Source organism: Hyperolius riggenbachi, chromosome 3, assembly GCF_040937935.1.
Source record: "Hyperolius riggenbachi isolate aHypRig1 chromosome 3, aHypRig1.pri, whole genome shotgun sequence".
Classification (NCBI taxonomy): Eukaryota; Metazoa; Chordata; class Amphibia; order Anura; family Hyperoliidae; genus Hyperolius; species Hyperolius riggenbachi.
This window is the reverse complement of record NC_090648.1, coordinates 84,672,353-84,691,646: the sequence shown is the minus strand read 5'-3', so window position 1 is coordinate 84,691,646 and position 19,294 is coordinate 84,672,353. Positions and strand designations below refer to the sequence as shown.

Genomic DNA, 19,294 nt, shown 5'->3' with positions numbered 1-19,294 from the left:
CAAGCAACGTGGATTGCTCAAAATTTTGGAGGACTTGGCAGAGGTCCAACATGTTGGCCCAATCGGATCCACAGAAGCTTGGCAGCTGTCCAGATGCGCCTCGGTACTGCGCCGTCATTTATTGGACCACTGCACTCTTCTGCTCGCAAAAGCGGGCTAGCATGTGCAGCGTAGAATTCCAGCGTGTAGGGACTTTACACAGCAAGCGATGGTGGGGGAGATTGAAGCGCTCCTGCATCTTGGCGAGTGCCCCCGAAGCAGTACTGGAATTTCTACAATGTTTGGCCACTCGTCGCACCTTCAACAGAAGATCGGCCACGCATGGGTATGTCCTCAGGAACCACTGAACTACTAGGTTCATCACGTGCGCCAGGCAAGGGATGTGTGTCAGCTTAGCCAACCTTAAAGCGCGAATGAGATTACTCCCATTATCACACACAACCATGCCCGGTTTCAGGTCCAGCGGTGCCAGCCACAAATCCGGGGTCATTTGCTGGCAATTTCCTCTTGCGCTCAAGCATCTCCGAGACAGACAACTGAACCGTAGGGCTGCACACTGAACGGCTGTTGGTTGTTGTGTTTGATGAAGACTGGGAGACCTCAAGAGCACTATTCCAGAAAGTGACAGTGTCAGCGTCGTCTGATGTTTGTGAATGTTGTGAACCACGCAATGGCTGGGCTACTGCTGCTGCTGAGGAGGGTCTGGTGGTGAGTCTGGTGACCCCAAAGGAGGCAGTGTTGCTGGTACCCTTTCCTGGCGCCCACAGAGTGGGATGTTTGGATACCATGTGGCGGGTCATGCTGGTGGTGGAGAGGTTGTTAATATTTTTCCCCCTGCTCAGGCGGGTCTTGCACACCTTGCAAATCACCATGGTACCATCCTCACTGCTGTCTTCAAAGAAAGGCCAGACTTTGGAGCACATGCCTTGCTGGCGATTTCTGTTTGCGCCTCTTTTGCGTCTCACTTGAACTTCCACGCTTTCGCGCCGCCTACCTTGTGGCACAAGGCGAACTCGTGCAGCAGTGGGTTCTTCAACAGACTCATCTGTGCTGCTACGACGGCGATGTTCTCCTTCACATACAAAATCTGTGTCTCTGTCAACATTGTCCATACCCTCCTCCTCTTCCATCTCCTCAAACTCGTCATATGTGATTGTGGGCCGCCGCCGTGGAGTAGAGCTCCCCAGAACAACCTCTGCGCAGCTCACTCCAACGTCGTCTTCCAGATCTTCTCGGCCGACCTCCTGCAATTGCAACCCCTTCTGCCCAACTTGCTCTGGGATTTGGGTTTCAAAGTCCTCGGACTCGCCTTGTATTTCAGTGCGCGGTGCATTTCCCACAGTCAATGTTTGTGAATCCGGGCACAACATTTCTGGCTGTTCCATTGACCTTTGAAAGGTGGAAGTTTGTTGGGCTGGGAAAAGCTCCTGCGAATACCCCATTGTGTCCTGAGGAAATTCTTCGGACTGGCTATTTGGCAGTTGTGTGCGTGGTGTCGCTGCCGGTTGTGTCAGCTTTGTGCCCACTGGCTCCTTGTAACTGGCTGAGGACTCGGACCTCGTGCGTGATGTGCTGGTGCTGCTTTACCCACTGCTGAACGCTTGAGAGCTCATCCAATTAATTATCTGGTCCTGTTCTTTTGGATTTGTGAGGGTTGATTTCCTGGACAACATGGGCGGTATTGAGTGGGTTTTCTTCGGTGCTCCACTGTGGCCTGTACGTGAACCGTCAGGGGAAACACCTCTTCCCTTGCCCCTCCCTCTTTCACAGGATTTCTTCTTCATTTCACTTATCCTTAAAGTACACGCTGACTGGCAGCAGTACAGTGGCAGTACAGAAATGCTACACAGTGGTGGTTGAGCGGTGTACTACTATTCCCAGCAGCGACACAGAGCACAATGCTATACAGTGGTGGTTGAGCGGTGTACTACTATTCCCAGCAGAGACACAGAGCACAATGGTATACAGTGGTGGTTGAGCGGTGTACTACTGTTCCCAGCAGACACACAGAGTGGCAGTAAACACAATGCTATATAGTGTGGGTGAGCGGTGTACTACTAATCCCAGCAGCGACACAGAGCACAATGCTATACAGGGTGAGCGGTGTACTACTGTTCCCAGCAGACACACAGAGTGGCAGTAAACACAATGCTATATAGTGTGGGTGAGCGGTGTACTACTATTACCAGCAGCGACACAGAGCACAATGCTATACAGGGTGAGCGGTGTACTACTGTTCCCAGCAGACACACAGAGTGGCAGTAAACACAATGCTATATAGTGTGGGTGAGCGGTGTACTACTGTTCCCAGCAGCGACACAGAGCACAATGCTATACAGTGGTGGGTGAGCGGTGTACTACTATTCCCAGCAGCAACACAGAGCACAATGCTATACAGGGTGAGCGGTGTACTACTGTTCCCAGCAGACACACAGAGTGGCAGTAAACACAATGCTATATAGTGTAGGTGAGCGGTGTACTACTATTCCCAGCAGCGACACAGAGCACAATGCTATACAGGGTGAGCAGTGTACTACTGTTCCCAGCAGACACACAGAGTGGCAGTAAACACAATGCTATATAGTGTGGGTGAGCGGTGTACTACTATTCCCAGCAGAGACACAGAGCACAATGCTATACAGTGGTGGTTGAGCGGTGTACTACTGTTCCCAGCAGAGAAACAGAGCACAATGCTATACAGTGGTGGTTGAGCGGTGTACTACTGTTCCCAGCAGACACACAGAGTGGCAGTAAACACAATGCTATATAGTGTGGGTGAGCGGTGTACTACTATTCCCAGCAGCGACACAGAGCACAATGCTATACAGGGTAAGCGGTGTACTACTGTTCCCAGCAGACACACAGAGTGGCAGTAAACACAATGCTATATAGTGTGGGTGTGAGCGGTGTACTGCTATTCCCAGCAGCGACACAGAGCACAATGCTATACAGGGTAAGCGGTGTACTACTGTTCCCAGCAGACACACAGAGCACAATGCTATATAGTGGTGGTTGAGCGGTGTACTACTGTTCCCAGCAGACACACAGAGCACAATGCTATACAGTGGTGGTTGAGCGGTGTACTACTGTTCCCAGCAGACACACAGAGTGGCAGTAAACACAATTCTATGTAGTGTGGGTGAGCGGTGTACTACTGTTCCCAGCAGCGACACAGAGCACAATGCTATATAGTGGTGGGTGAGCGGTGTACTACTATTCCCAGCAGCAACACAGAGCACAATGCTATACAGGGTGAGCGGTGTACTACTGTTCCCAGCAGACACACAGAGTGGCAGTAAACACAATGCTATATAGTGTGGGTGAGCGGTGTACTACTATTCCCAGCAGCGACACAGAGCACAATGCTATACAGGGTGAGCGGTGTACTACTGTTCCCAGCAGACACACAGAGTGGCAGTAAACACAATGCTATATAGTGTGGGTGAGCGGTGTACTACTATTCCCAGCAGAGACACAGAGCACAATGCTATACAGTGGTGGTTGAGCGGTGTACTACTGTTCCCAGCAGACACACAGAGTGGCAGTAAACACAATGCTATATAGTGTGGGTGAGCGGTGTACTACTATTCCCAGCAGCGACACAGAGCACAATGCTATACAGGGTAAGCGGTGTACTACTGTTCCCAGCAGACACACAGAGTGGCAGTAAACACAATGCTATATAGTGTGGGTGTGAGCGGTGTACTACTATTCCCAGCAGCGACACAGAGCACAATGCTATACAGGGTAAGCGGTGTACTACTGTTCCCAGCAGACACACAGAGCACAATGCTATACAGTGGTGGTTGAGCGGTGTACTACTGTTCCCAGCAGACACACAGAGCACAATGCTATACAGTGGTGGTTGAGAGGTGTACTACTGTTCCCAGCAGACACACAGAGTGGCAGTAAACACAATGCTATATAGTGTGGGTGAGCGGTGTACTACTATTCCCAGCAGCGACACAGAGCACAATGCTATACAGGGTGAGCAGTGTACTACTGTTCCCAGCAGACACACAGAGTGGCAGTAAACACAATGCTATATAGTGTGGGTGAGCGGTGTACTACTGTTCCCAGCAGCGACACAGAGCACAATGCTATACAGTGGTGGTTGAGCGGTGTACTACTGTTCCCAGCAGACACACAGAGCACAATGCTATACAGTGGTGGTTGAGCGGTGTACTACTGTTCCCAGCAGACACACAGAGTGGCAGTAAACACAATGCTATATAGTGTGGGTGAGCGGTGTACTACTATTCCCAGCAGCGACACAGAGCACAATGCTATACAGGGTGAGCAGTGTACTACTGTTCCCAGCAGACACACAGAGTGGCAGTAAACACAATGCTATATAGTGTGGGTGAGCGGTGTACTACTGTTCCCAGCAGCGACACAGAGCACAATGCTATACAGTGGTGGGTGAGCGGTGTACTACTATTCCCAGCAGCAACACAGAGCACAATGCTATACAGGGTGAGCGGTGTACTACTGTTTCCAGCAGACACACAGAGTGGCAGTAAACACAATGCTATATAGTGTGGGTGAGCGGTGTACTACTATTCCCAGCAGCGACACAGAGCACAATGCTATACAGGGTGAGTGGTGTACTACTGTTCCCAGCAGACACACAGAGTGGCAGTAAACACAATGCTATATAGTGTGGGTGAGTATTTATTTACCCGAACCACGTGACCCGTTCGGCCAATCAGAGCGCGTTCGGGTCCTAACCACGTGACCCGTTCGGCCAATCAGAGCGCGTTCGGGTCCGAACCACGTGACCCGTTCGGCCAATCACAGCGCTAGCCGAACGTTCGGGGAACGTTCGGCCATGCGCTCTTAGTTTGGCCACATGGCCGAACAGTTTGGCCGAACACCATCAGGTGTTCGGCCGAACTCGAACATCACCCGAACAGGGTGATGTTCTGCAGAACCCGAACAGTGGCGAACACTGTTCGCCCAACACTAATAAGCACGCCCACTAACAATGCAATAGGCTAAAAGGTTATTTTTGTATAAATATAAATATGCGTAGATGGAGATACCAGCTGCTTTGCAGTTGGAAATAGATGTTATTTCCCACAATGCAACAAAGCTTACAGACAGGAAACTGTCAAGACCAAGGTCCTGACATCACACTGTGAGAGAGGTTTCACCATAATATCAGCCATACAGAACCCCCTGATGATCTATTACAGAAAAGGTAAATATTTCTCATGGGAAAGGGGAATTAGCTTTTGATTGGGATTAAGTTTAATTCTTGGTTACAGTTCATCTTTAAAGGGAACCAAATAAATAAATAAAATATTGAGTTTTAGGCTGCTTTCACAGTGGGACGTTACAGGCGCACGGTAGTGCAGCCTGTAACGCAGCCCAACTCACAGCAATGCAAAATCAATGGGCTGTTCACAGTGCCCACGTTGCGTTACAGTGTAACGCTGCACGCTCAATGAAAGTGCAGCATGCTGTGCGTTATACGCGGTTTTAGCCGCGTTAGACTGTTTGCACATGCTCAGTAATGTTGGAGGAGGAGGGGAGAGTCCGCTATTGTGCATAGCCACATGGCCAAATAATATTCACTGCACTGCAGTGTTCACTTCCTGGAGCGGCAGCTTATTGGCTGGTGGGACCACGTGATGCGGAGTGTTCCGATCACGTGGTCTCCCCAGTCTTTTGACGCATGCGCCGTTTTCGTTCTATCACTATCGAACGAAAACGGCGCACCAAGAGCCGCAAAACGCGGCTCTATGTAGCGACCACCTTTAGCACCACCATGCATTGCGTTAGGGGAACATTATGCGACCTTAATGTCCCCTGCAATGCAACGTCCAAGTGTGAAAGAGCCCTCACTTACCTGGGGCCTCTACCAGCCCCCCGCAGCCATCCTGTGCCCTCGTAGTCACTCACAGCTCCTCCGGTCCCCTGCCGACAGCTTTTTGCTGACTCGGAGGGCCGCCACTCGTACCTTTGCATGCGTTCCTGCTTGTGCAGGAAGCTATGGCGGATGGCAACACGAATCTTTGTATGCGTTGCACCTGCAACGCGTATCTTTGTGTGCACCTGCAACGTGTACAAAGATACGTGTTGCCATCCACGATAGCGTCCTGCACCTGCGGAAAACGCATGCAAAGGTACGCATGGCGGCCCCCCGAGTCGGCAAAAACAAAACTAGCTGTCGGCGGGGGACCAGAGGAGCCGCCGCTACAGTGTGACCCTCACTGATAAGAAATTCCAACTATAAAACATTTTCCTAGCAGAAAATGACTTCTGAGAGCAAGAAAGAGATAAAAAGGACAATTTCTTATCAGTGAGGGTCACACTGTACTCACTTCCTGTCTGAGTCAGGACTGAGTCAGCCACTTACATATCCAACAAGGAGATAAGCGCTACACCTTGCCTGAGTACACAATTGTACTACTAAGTTGGAGCTGCCCCTTCGAAAAAAATCAAAACAATATGCAAACGAAGGTTGCGCATACACAACTGCTACTATGTGTGCTTAAAAGTTTATAAAAAGTTCATATAAAGCATAAGCATTCCGCCTGAGGCCTTCACTATACAGAGGCAGTCTTCAGAGGTGAGTCTATTGTTCTTTTCTAAGAAAAGAACAATAGACTCACCTCTGAAGTCAGCCACTTACATACCTGATATTTAACTCTTTCAGGCAGAGAAAGAAAAAAAGGAACACTGCATAAGTTATTTGTGTGCTAGGCACTGTACATACCCATGTCTCATCATGTCACATGTCACTTCGGGTATCCTTTAACTAATGCAGCCTAATTGGCTGAAGCAGACATTACTTACCTTCAGAGGGCTTTTCCCCCATCCCCATATGTATGGGCTCTGCCATTTTCTACTTCCAGAGCTGCAGGTGCCACAGTTTGAAACATAGCTCCCAACTGTCCCTCTTTCAGGACTTTGTCCCTCTTTTTATGTAAATATATATATTTCTCTACTGTGATTGACTCTAAACTTTATTCCCATCCTTTAAATTGATATATTACTAATTTAAATTTAAAATTAAAATGGTAATATGAAGGAAAAAGAACCAGGATAGAAAGCACCAGTGTGGTTTGAATTATAAAACAACATACTGTATTATTCTTATGAAATCTCACCTGTAGTGGTTGTGTGTGATGTGCGTTTCCGGCTGCTGCAATGCATGCCAGATGTAGTCCTTCATTGTGAGTACATCTCCTGGAATGGGTTCATTTTATATATTTTATCCTCTTAAGGAGAAGGTTGGGTTTATATCATTTATACATCGCTTATGATATCCCTTTCAATGCATTTATTCCAGGCTTAAACTGGTTGCAAGCATTTTCTGGACACATTACAGGTGAAACTCGAAAAACTAGAATATCGTGCAAAAGTTCATTTATTTCAGTAATTCAACTTAAAGGACAACTTTAGTGAGAAGAATATGGAGGCTGCCAAATTTATTTCCTTTTAAGCAATACTAGTTGCCTGGCAGCCCTGCTTGCCTATTGGCTGCAGTGGTGTCTGAATCACACCAGAAACAAGCATGAGGCTAATCTTGTCAGATCTGACAATGATGTCAGAAACACCTGATCTGCATGCTTGTTCAGTGTCTATGGGTAAAGGTATTAGAGGCAGAGGATCAGCAGGATAGCCAGGCAACTGATAATGCTTAAGGCTGGTTTCACACCAGGATGTTGCGTTTTAGGGGACGTTATGGTCGCATAACGTGCCCCTAACACAACGCCTGGTGCTCCCTGCTTTGGACGTCAGAGTGAGCCGCGTTGTGCAGCTCACTCTGGCGTCAGTGATGCCGTGATGCGCACTCTTGTGCGCATGCGGCATTACGTGGTCCCGCCCGGCTAATCACCGCACAGAGCGGCCGCTCCAGGAAGTAAACACTGCACATCACTGAGTGCAGTGAATATTAATTAGCCATGTGCCTGGCCGCTCTCCGCTCCTCCCCAACATTACAGCGCATGTCCAAGCAGTCTAACGCGGCTCTGCCGCTTACAAAGTACTGCATGCAGTACGTTATATTATGGCGTAGCGTTACTGTGTAACGCAACGTGGGCACTGTGAACAGCCCATTGATTTTTCATTGCTGTGCGGTGGGGTGCGTTACAGGCTGCTCTAACGTGCGCCTGTAACGTCCCACTGTGAAACCAGCCTAAAAGAACTTCAGGTTCTCTTTCAAAGGCGAAACTTTATGCATGTTACAATCAATTACTTAGCAGCTGAGAAAAAATGTGTATGTTTTTGGTAGTAAAAAATGAGTATAGTGTGCAGAAAACATTTTCATACATCTCAAGCATGCGCCCAGCCTAAGTGATGCTCGCCATAGTAACGCCCCACCTCTGTCGGTGTTGGTATTTTGTTACAAATAAAAAGCCTATCTTTATTGGATTGCAACCGGTACAGAGATAAGTGGATGTTTTATATGATAGAGGTCCTTCAACTTTAGTTGCCTGGCACATTGCTGGGGAGAGGGAAGCTTGTTATCTCTCCTCCCACATTCTTTCTCCTCACTGATTGGCTGAGGACAGTTCAGTGTGACAGGAGGCTGAGAAGGGAAATACAGCTCTGCAGAAGCTGCTGAAATAGGATCTATGCTGCGCTCACATGTTTACAAAGAAAGCTAGATATGACAGTGCAGTTTCTACTACAGAGCTCAGTGGGTAGGAGGTCTGTCAATGCATACGCCATTTCAGGCAGGAGAAAATAAAGAGTAAGGGAGGAAATGACATCAGGATTGGCTTCAGTCTGAGGCAGTAAAGGTGGAAAATGACTGAAACAGTTTTCTCTTTATTTACTATATAAAATTAAATGAAATCAAAACATGAACAGTACAGTACATACAGTATGTAAGTAGCAGGCCTGTTTCTAGGGGCCGTGCAGCCGCCCTGAGCTCTATTGGGAGGGGGACGCTGTAATGGAGGGGGGGCCGTAGCCGCGGGGAGGGCAGCCCGACCTCTCCCTCCCTTCCTCTCCCTCCCTTCCTCTCCCTGGGCAGCCCTCTGTGCTCCCCGCTCCGACTGCAGAGTGATTGCAGCAGGGAAGCACTGTAAATAGCTACTCACCTCCCTGGTTTCAATCGCCGATCAATCACTAGCCGCTGGTCTCCTCTCTGCATAGCCGGGTATACACACGCTGCTTCCTGTTTAGCAGAGTGTGTATACGCGTCTATACAGAGCAGGAGACCGGCGGCAAGTGAGTGATCGACGATTGAAACCAGGGAGGTGAGTTATTATTTACAGCGCTTCCCTGCTGCAATCACTCTGCATCTGAGGGGGGAGCACGGAGGGTGGCCCGGGGAGAGGGAGGAAGGGAGGGAGAGGTCGGGCTGCCCTCCCCACGGCTGCGGCTCCCCCCTCCATTATGGGGGGGGGACCTACCTACCTAACCTATACTGGGGGGCAGCTACCTAATCTGACCTATACTGGGGGGCAGCTAACTATCTAACCTATACTGGGGGGGCAGCTACCTAATCTAACCTATACTGGGGGGCAGCTACCTAATCTAACCTATACTGGGGAGCAGCTACCTATCTAACCTATACTGGGGGGCAGATACCTAATCTAACCTATACTGGGGGGCAGAAACCTAATCTAACCTATACTGGGGGGCAGCTACCTAATCTAACCTATGCTGGGGGCAACGATTCTGGCTACCTATATTAGAGGCACCCAGCTAGCTAGCCTGTACTGGGGGCACCTACCTATCTAACTTATACCGGGGGTGCCTGCCTATCTAACCTATACTGGGCGCAATTATACTGGATACCTATACTGGAGGCACCTACCTGGCTAACCTATACTGGGGGCAACTATACTGGGGCACCTATACCTCCCTACCTATACTGGGGGGACCTATAGCTGGCTACCTATACTGGGGTACCTATTCCTGGCTACCTATACTGGGGTACCTATTCCTGGCTACCTATACTGGGGTACCTATTCCTGGCTACCTATACTGGGGGGACCTATACTGAGTGCAACTAGACCTGGCTAACCTATACTGCGGGCACCTATACCTGGCTCTGTGTGGGCGGGCGGGGCGCAATTTTTACACCCTCTCCCTGGGTGCATTTTAGCCTAGAATCTGCACTGGTATGTAGAACAAGTATTTATCTACTTATATATGTGGTGTTGTTTTTTTATTTCCTGAGATAGTATGACTATCCCATTCCCTGCTGCTTTAAAGCAAATCTCCAGGAAATATAAACCATACATATAGGTGATCCTCATGTTGCTATGGCGCCATTTCTGAATAAATGCAGAAGAGTCTTTTATTAATGTAATTGGTCCGCCCTCTTCTTGCTACCTTTCCAATAACTGTGAGGGCTCATTCACACTTAAGGGTGTTTTTTGCCCTTTTTTTCAAGCGCAGGCGATTTAAAAAAAAACGCTTGTGCAATGATTCCCTATGAGAGAGTTCACATCTGAGCGGTTCGTTTCCGATCTGCTCAGCAAAGCGGTGCCTGTACCATTTTTGAGGCGATTTTTCCTCAATGGAAGGTATAGGAAAAATGGAAACACTCACAATATCGCTTTGTGTAGCGATTGCGTTCGCGTTTTTAAGAATAAATACATTGTATTTATTCTTTTCCGGGACAAAGAGTTCACTTCCTGACTTGCGTCAGGGAGTGAATTTAAAAACCGCTCTGGAAAAGCGCTTAGAAAAGCACTTTTAACAAAATCGCAGCACGCAGGCGAGCCCTGGGAGGCACTAAAAAAAAGCACACAAAAACGCAAAACGCTTGCGTTTTCGTTTTTAGATGTGAACAAGGCCTCAATGTTTTGTAAAGATGCTTGGAAATACCTTTATTATGCCATTGGCAGTGAATTGCTCACCTGACGTCATCTTTGAGGTTGGGGTAACTGGCGTGTGCTTTAATGCTGTGCTTGTCTCCACACGTGGTGTCGTTTGCACTGATGGCGTTGTGACGTTGCTCAGGTCTGTTGAAGACAGGATTTTAATATTAACCCAAGAATTTCAGTGGTCTGATCTTTGTAAGTGCATAGATTTGTACATTTTCATGCAATGAATTTTGTTTTGGCATGTTTTATGTACATTTTTTGCATGCATTACTTCGGAGGATTAAAAAGTATATTTGTCTCCCCCTGCTGGCCACCCGGCTTCTTTGGTAAGGTAAGATGAGAAATGGGACTCAGAAAAGGTGGTCGCCTGGCCCTGGACAGCTACCAGGTTCTTGGCCCCTGACTTAGTTGCCGTGTGGATGATTCGGCTCTGCATTGGGTGTCAGTATTTTTCTTCTGTAAAGCTGTATTAGGTGGTCATGGAACTATCATGCATGCAGTAATGTGAGGGGGGGGGGGGGGGTAATGGGGGTTGCACTGGGGCCTATGGCTCTGCAGCTACACCACTTTGTTATTCAGTCGCTATTCGGTCATGTCTTACAGATGAGCGCTGTTAAAACAACAAGATTTGGGCACAGCCGGCGCCCCCATAGGCCGTAATAGGAATTACGGCTATAGCGGCACTTAGTGAGTAATTTGGGCGCCATCAAAAGACGGAGCACAGATTACTAGAAAAACACTGTAATTCAGCCGCCAGCAATAGCTGGAAGCTGAATTACACCTTAACCCCACTATTCATAGCGGCCAGGAGGGGGAATAGTAATTAGCACTGCCGGGACTTGTGCAGGAGCAGGGTGATCCATTTATCGGCTTTACCCTGTGCCCAAATCTCCTGGTGGCTATTTTATAGGTATGCCTTACAGAACTGTATCATGTCACAGAACTCTGTCACCCCAGAGGGCCTTACTGTTCTTTGATGGTATTCAATTCATAAAACTGTATTCATGCAGGAAGTTCTATCAATTCACAGATCTCTACCAGCTGGCAGGGCATTATATTATCTGTGAATAGTACCAATGTAAGTAACAGATCCTTACTTCTACAGAAGTAAAGATAATTGTTCTTCTGAAACTTCCGAATCAAGGTGAGTCCTGGACGGCATGAACATACAGAGATGCTTCCACTTTTGTTACAGAAATCTGGTTCTTGGAAAGAACAGAACAGGTCAGTGTTAAGTTTTGATGCTCCAATAATTTGGTTAGGAAGCATTACAGCATCACTGTATATTGCAGTATAAATGTATTCCATAAAATAGCTGAATCTACAAAAAGGGAAAAATCAGCGCATCACCAGGCGAATGGGTACCTACAGAGATGCGATGAGCCCCCCTAGAGACAAAAAACACACCTTGAATCCAAAACAGAAGCTCTGCATATGTACTAGTTGCAAACATATGAATGGGAGAAGCTGGCTGTAGAATATACTTACATTTATGTACACCGCAGAGAAAGGCAGCGCTTCTTAGGACAAACTACATCCAAATGACTACCCGCATAAGTGTGTAGAGCCTACTTATAGGCAACAAGCACACCTTGCATTCATTCCATTATTGGAAGATGTTAGTTACCCAAATAGTTTGCAAGCAAATTACTAATTACTTGACCCTCCCACCACGATGAGGTCACTCTCTACAAGAGGGGCCCTAACCTCTACTTAGTAAGTAAGTTTCCCAAACTTTGCCGGGTGATGGCGCCCTTGATGACTCACCCAACACTGTGAAGCAGGGATCACAGCAAAACCGCTTAGTAGGGCAGACAAAACACAAAAGACAGAGTAAGTGGATGGACGGCAAGGACAGGGATGGACGTTGAGGCTCCCCTGGAATGTGTGCTTGCGGCGCACCAGGGTGCAGAGCTTGAGAAGCGCTGACATAGCTTGAGAAGCACTGAGTCATATGAGAAGCACTGACATAGCTTGAGAAGCACTGAGTAATATAAATTCATATCAACACAGCACACCCAACCGCAGGGGGGCCCAGAGCTGCCTGCAAGGTGCCCCAACTACTACATCAATCCCTCTGATAAAGAGGTCCATTCTCTAGATCAGGTATTTTTGTGGCTCACTTGTCATGGGTGTGAAGATTACAATGTCCACACTTGTTTCATGACGCTTGTAAGATGGGCCCCTGGCTGTGAGGGTCACCGGGGGGAGGCAAGGGAAAGGGTGTGAACATTGAGGGGCCCATCAAAGTTTTGCTTGGGGGTTCCCGTGATCTGTACTTACACCCCTGGCCTGATGCACTAACCAATTGTAATATGGCTGTGCGGCAATATTACTGGTACTACCATCAGCAGTGAAGCTCTGGCGCAGGGGTCAGGAACATTTTTGGCAAAGAGAGCCATAAAAGCCACATATTTTTTTAAGAGAGGGCTCACGTCCCTGTTGCCATGGTTATGTGTATACAGTTGATCCTCCAGGCAGCGGAAGTGTCAGACACGTCTACAGCAACATCAGCAATCTCCCTGAGAGCCAGACAGGAGAAATACCAACTAACAGCTTGTACAATTAGCTAGCTCACTTGGAGGTTGATTCACTTTGTAGGATGAGATCCCTGCACTTTGGCCCAATAGGCTGCCTGTCAAGTGACAGGCAACCTATTGGGCCAATCAAAGTGCAGGGATCTCATCCTACAAAGTCACTGGCCCTGACAGGGTCCAGGGTGGGACAAATGGAACGGCCATTAGTTTTGAGGGGAGCGTGAGTAGGTTAGTGGTGCAGGTTACAGCAGTAGCGTGCACTACTTTTAAAACTTTACTTGCGGTGTCACACTAAGCTGCGCTGCTTGAGCAGTATAGCTTAGTGAATCAACCCCTAACTGTGAGCCAGATGTAGCCATCAAAAGAGCCACATCTGGCTCCCGAGCCATAGGTTCCCTACCCCTGCTCTGGAGGGTCAAGAGGCTTCCCACTTCTTAGGTAGGTTATCTCATTTTTTTTTTTTTTCTTTTTAATTTGCCTTGGGTACACTTTAAATTAGACCTGAACTCAGAACTCTGCTCTAAAAGATACAGAGCAGCATAAATGACCTTTAAACAAAAACAAACAAACATGTATTTGTTATAGCTGATACAGACTAACCAGCGAGCTCATGGTGACCCAGAACTCATTGGAGTGTGTGAGGGGCTACACTGGTCCTAAAAGCCTACTTACTAAAATGCTATGGAAAACAAACGTTTGCTTTCTTAAAACAGACATAATTTGCGATAATTCAGGTTGGAGTGAGCTCCAAGATGACTCCCAGTGTGTCACTGCTGAATATATGCAAATTAATTCTCTACGTTTTCCTTCTGTCCTGTGCAAGAGTTCAGGTCCACTTTAAAGCGTACCTAAGGAAAAAAATAATGAATACTTACCTCAGTAATGGGAAGCTTCTACATAGTCCATTGGCTTCCCAGATACTCACGCAACCCGCTTTTCCAGCACAGGGTCCCTCTAAACGTATTCGACTAGGTCTTCTTGAATAGGTGCCTTCTGGGTACACTGCCGCCATGTTTGAAGGCATCTAAACTGGGCATGTGCAAGTAATGTTTGCACATGCCCAGTAGAAAGCTGCTCTTGCACACCGTTTTTCCTCCACACACAAGCTCTTCATTCTACTAGGCTTGCACAGTCTGGTTGCACTCATGCATTGGCATATATTTTAATATCAAAGTCTAGCAGCCCAGGGCACAGTGACAGGGAAACAAAGGGGAATGACAGAGATTTTTTATTTACTTACAATACATTTCCTTTATTGAGTCATTGGCAGTGAATTGCTCACCTGACGTTGTCATCTGTGATGTTTCTGCATCTGGTTTGTGCTGTAATGCTGTGCTTGTCTCCACATGTGGTGTAGTTTGCACTGATGGTGTTGTGGTATTCTGTTCTGTTGAAGACGGTGACGGTGTTTTAATATAAGCACAAGAATTTCAATGGTCCATTTTTTTAAGTGCTTATTTTTGCATTTTCATGTATTGCACTTTTTTTTATAGGTTATATGTACATTTTTGCATGCATTTCTGTGAATTAAAAAAATGGGGCTTGTTTTTTCTGCATGCCTGCACATTCAGCACCACTCTGCTGGGCAGAAAGTACATAACTGGCATTACTGTTGGTCTGCGCATGCCTGGAGTGTCCAGCAGCCAGCTCGGGAAGGGATTTGCCGAGGGAGGGGGGGGGGCTAGGCTAATTATTCACCTGTGTAACTGGAGCCAGTTCTGTGTGATCAGTAGCTGGATGACGGCAGCATAAGGTGCCTGAACTGGCTCTCATGTGGTCACAGGGCTTGTGAGGGCTATTGTTATGCTCCTAATTTAGGTCAAACATAAACATTTTTAACATCTTGGGTATGTGAAGAGCAGGATCATCCACCAGGCAACCTAAGCAGATGCTTGGGGCCTAGTTAGTGTCAAGGGGCCCACCTGCCGCCATTTTTTACCTCTCTCCATTTCAGCTTACCAAAAGGATCACATGGGGAACCCAAATCTACTACCTTGCCTAAGGCCCCATTACATTGTAATCCATCTCTGGTAATGTGGGTGTAATTTTTTACCTATGCATTCTCCATCGATGGTCACATTTGTGTAGCACTGCTGCTTATAGAGGGAATTACACCATCCAGTCAGACATTTACATGGTCCATTTACACACTCAGCATTTGCAGGGCAGTGTGAATTCTCTGCACATTTATCTGCAACAACAGAAACAACATCTCGTAAAATAAGTGTTTGGAAGAACTTGGGCCTCCCACGTACAGCCAGATATCAGTAAAGAATGTGGGAACTTTCCTGAGCACAACCCTATCCCACTTACAGTATAAGACATACGCATAAACAGAAGATTGGGATACAATACAGCGGCTTTAGTCTTCCACTACCCTGCATCCAGGGCAAGATTTACGATAAGGCACTGTAGGCGCATGCTTACAGGCGTGTTATTTGGCAGAGGCGGCTCCATAAAACTAGTTCCAATTATTCTGCAGCATCAGTTATTACTGGACATAGCAGGAAGGGGGTATGGCTGGAAGCCAGGCGTGATCTTTAGTTTTGCAGCTTTGTGTTGTATTGAGAAGCACAAAGCTAGTGATGCCACTTTGATTGATATTAGATCAGACTCCTGCTACAATTATCAAGTAGTACAGTGTAACAGACCCTTTTTACAGTATTCAATTGTAAGTGGACTTAAACCACTTCCCCTCCCCCGGGATGAGTAACTATGTCCCTGCAAAATCCCTTATCTCCTTGCAGGGATGTAGTTACTACGTCCCATCCCACTCGCCCCCTGCTCACGCTCCCGCGCACTCCTGCGCTCGTTTCTGCTGCCGATCGTTGGCCAAGAGATCGATGAATAGGAACACAGTTCCCATTCATTGATCTAAGTCCCCATGTGAATGACCGCGGCCGTCTATTAGACCCCGTCGTCATTCACAAAAGCTGATACTTACATGTCCATGCATAACTTCCTCTTAGCGTAGTAATATTACGCATAGGGAAGGTATGAGCAAGGACATCTTGTGGCCAAATAGTAAAATCACATCTAAAACCTTTTTTTTTTTTTTTTTAAATTAACCATTTCTGCCGCTGGGACGTGAGACTCACATCCGCAGCGGCAACTGCTACAGCCGCAGGGACACAATAGTCATGTCCCTGCAGCTTGGTGGGCTGTGTGGGCGATCTTGCGGGTGATCGCTATTTTGCCAGCAACATAGGAGATTAGCTGCAGGGGACAAAAGTACCGCGGGAATAGCGGTCCATGGGTTGCGAGCGGAGCTGCGTCGTGGAACATGTCGCCGGGAAGGAACTGGAGGAAGCCACTGGTAAGTAGATGGGGGGGCCTTAAAGCCTGATGATTCCTTTAAATAGAGCCGCTGCGCTTCCTCCCACTTGCTTTACCGCCACCGATTGTTACATTTATGAATGAGAACAAAGTTCCCATTCATTAATCTCCCCTCTAGGCCACCGTGATTGCAAGCATCTATTGATGCCTGCGTCACTTCCCTAGTTTCAATGTGGCAACACATTACTTCCCGTACTTATTTTACGTGAATAGGAAATGCTCAATGGGGACATCTTGTGGCCAAATAGTAAAATTACACCTACTGTGTTTAGGGAATAAAAATTGTTTAATATGTATGTCAAGATGGCATATTATTATTAATGTATGAGCTAACAATTAGTGATGGATGTAAAACTGAAAAAATGCACCTTTATTTCCAAATAAAATATTGTCACCATACATTATACTAGGGATATCATTTTAACGTTGCAATAACTGGGACAAATGGGCAAATAAAATGTGTGGATTTTAATTACGGTAGCATGTATTATTTTAAAACTATAATGGTCGAAACCTGAGAAATAATGATTTTGTTTCTTATTATTCCCGTTAAAATGCATTTACAGTAAAATAATTCTTAACATAATGTATCACCCAAAGAAAGCCTAATTGGTGGCGGAAAAAACAAGGTATAGATGATTTTGTTGTGATAAGTAGTGATAAAGTTATTGGGGAATGAAAGGGAGGAGCGCTAAAATGTGAAAATTCCTCTCATCCATAAGGTGAAAAATACCCGCAGGATGAAATAATTAAAGAGACACCGAAGCGAAAAAAAAATATGATATAGTGAATTGGTTGTGTACTATGAATAATTACTAGAAGATAAGCAGCAAAGAAAATATTCTCATATTTTTATTTTCCGGTATACAGTGTTTTTTCTAACATTGCATCATTCTATAATATGTGCAGATTACACAACACTCAGCATTAAAACTGATTCTTTCAGAGCAGTCTGTGAACTAATGACCTCTCCTCTGGCAGAGAAAAAGTAAATAGTTAAATAACAGTTGAGATAATAAAGGGGCCCATACACCTAACGAATTTCCCGCCGATAAGACCCACAGTAAGACCAAGACGGCGCCCCTGCAGGTCGCCTCGGTCACATGGCTCCTGTAACTATGTAGCTTTTTTTCATAGTTCCAGCTCTTTTAGACTGTTTTTTGTTTTGTGCCTCAGTTGCTGTAGTTAGTTTAGTTAATGTTAGTTAGTTTTTTGTTAGTTTTTAGTTCTGTAGTTAGGGCAGCAGTCTCTGTCTGCTACTCACCTGATGCCTGCACGCTGTTCATCACACCATGGGGTCCCACGCCGCCCTCAGCTCCACTCGACTGTTGCCACCGCTCCGATCTCCACCTCGCGGTCTGCGGACGTCTGCTCCTGCCGCATGCGCCGGCCACAACGGAAACATCCCGACTCCTGACCACCGCTGCAACTCCTGCCTCCGACTACTCACCCGGCGCTAGTACAACACGTGGTCCCTCGCCGGCCCTCTGTGTTGGGTCCCCGGGTGATGCCGCTGCAACTCCTGCCTCCCACGCTACTCACCTAACGCCCTCAGAATCATCACGTCTCCTGACCACCGCCGCAACTCCTGCCTCCGGCTGCTCACCCGGCACTGTTACACCACGTGGTCCCTCGCCGGCCCTCTGCTTTGGGTCCCCGGATGCCGCCGCTGCAATTCCTGCCTCCCACGCTGCTCCGGCTGCTCACCATGACACCCTCACTCCACGTGGCCCAGCCTTGGGTCCCCGGTATCGCCACTGCACTGCAACGCCGGGCCCGGCCCGGCCTGTCTCCTCCTCTGATTCCACTACTGCACTGCAGCCAGGGCCTCCGGTGGCAGCACCCTGCAACACCTCACTGGTAACAGAGGACTCCGCTCTACAGACTCCAGCCTCTAGGACCTGTGGCCCCTGGGACCACACACACACCTCCAGCAGATGCAGATCCTCCGGCCTGTGGCTGCCCGTGTTATCACTCCAATGGTGAGTCCCACTGCTGGTATCCCCACTCACTACTGGGCCTGAGACCCACTATACTGCATTGTCCTTGCTCAGCCTGCTGCCTGCTCCATACCGTTCCAATGGTGAGTCCCACTGCTGGTATCCCCTCTCTCTACTGGGCCTGAGACCCACTATACTACACTGTCCCTGCTCAGCCTGCTGCCTGCTCCATACTATCTACCTGTGCCTCATACTGTGCTGTGCTGCCTGCTCCTTACAACCTACTGCTGTGCTGTGCTGTCTGCCATACCTACCCTCTGTGCTGTGCCTTACGCTGTGCTGCCTGCTCCATACCATCTACCCTGGCCATATGCTGCGCTGTGCTACCTGCTCCACACCATCTACATACCACCAACCTGGGCCACATACTGTGCTGTGCTGCTGTCTACTGTGCCATCATATGTTGTGCCGTGCTGCCTGCCATACCATCCCTCTGTGCTGTGCTGCCTATCCCTCTCAATCTACTTGTGCCTCATACTGAGCTGTGCGGCCTGCCCCATACCATCTACCCTGGCTTGATACGGTGCTACGTGTGCTACCTGCCCCTTGCCATCTACTTGGGCCACAGGCTGTGCTGCACTGACTGCTCCACACCACCTACCTGGGCCACTTACTGCGCTGA

General features: G+C 47.8%; 1 protein-coding gene across 1 annotated transcript in view; it reads right to left on the bottom strand.

Annotated features, from left to right (window-relative positions):
• Positions 1-19,294, bottom strand: part of LOC137562172 (adhesion G protein-coupled receptor E3-like) — a 149,039-nt gene that overhangs the window by 89,270 nt on the left and 40,475 nt on the right. The window contains exons 5-8 of the mRNA XM_068273505.1: positions 15,390-15,527; positions 14,619-14,723; positions 11,897-12,004; positions 10,833-10,937 (exon numbers count right to left, since the gene is read on the bottom strand). Of these exons, the coding sequence (XP_068129606.1) occupies positions 10,833-10,937; positions 11,897-12,004; positions 14,619-14,723; positions 15,390-15,527 (456 nt within the window). The remainder of the gene's footprint in view (positions 1-10,832; positions 10,938-11,896; positions 12,005-14,618; positions 14,724-15,389; positions 15,528-19,294) is intronic.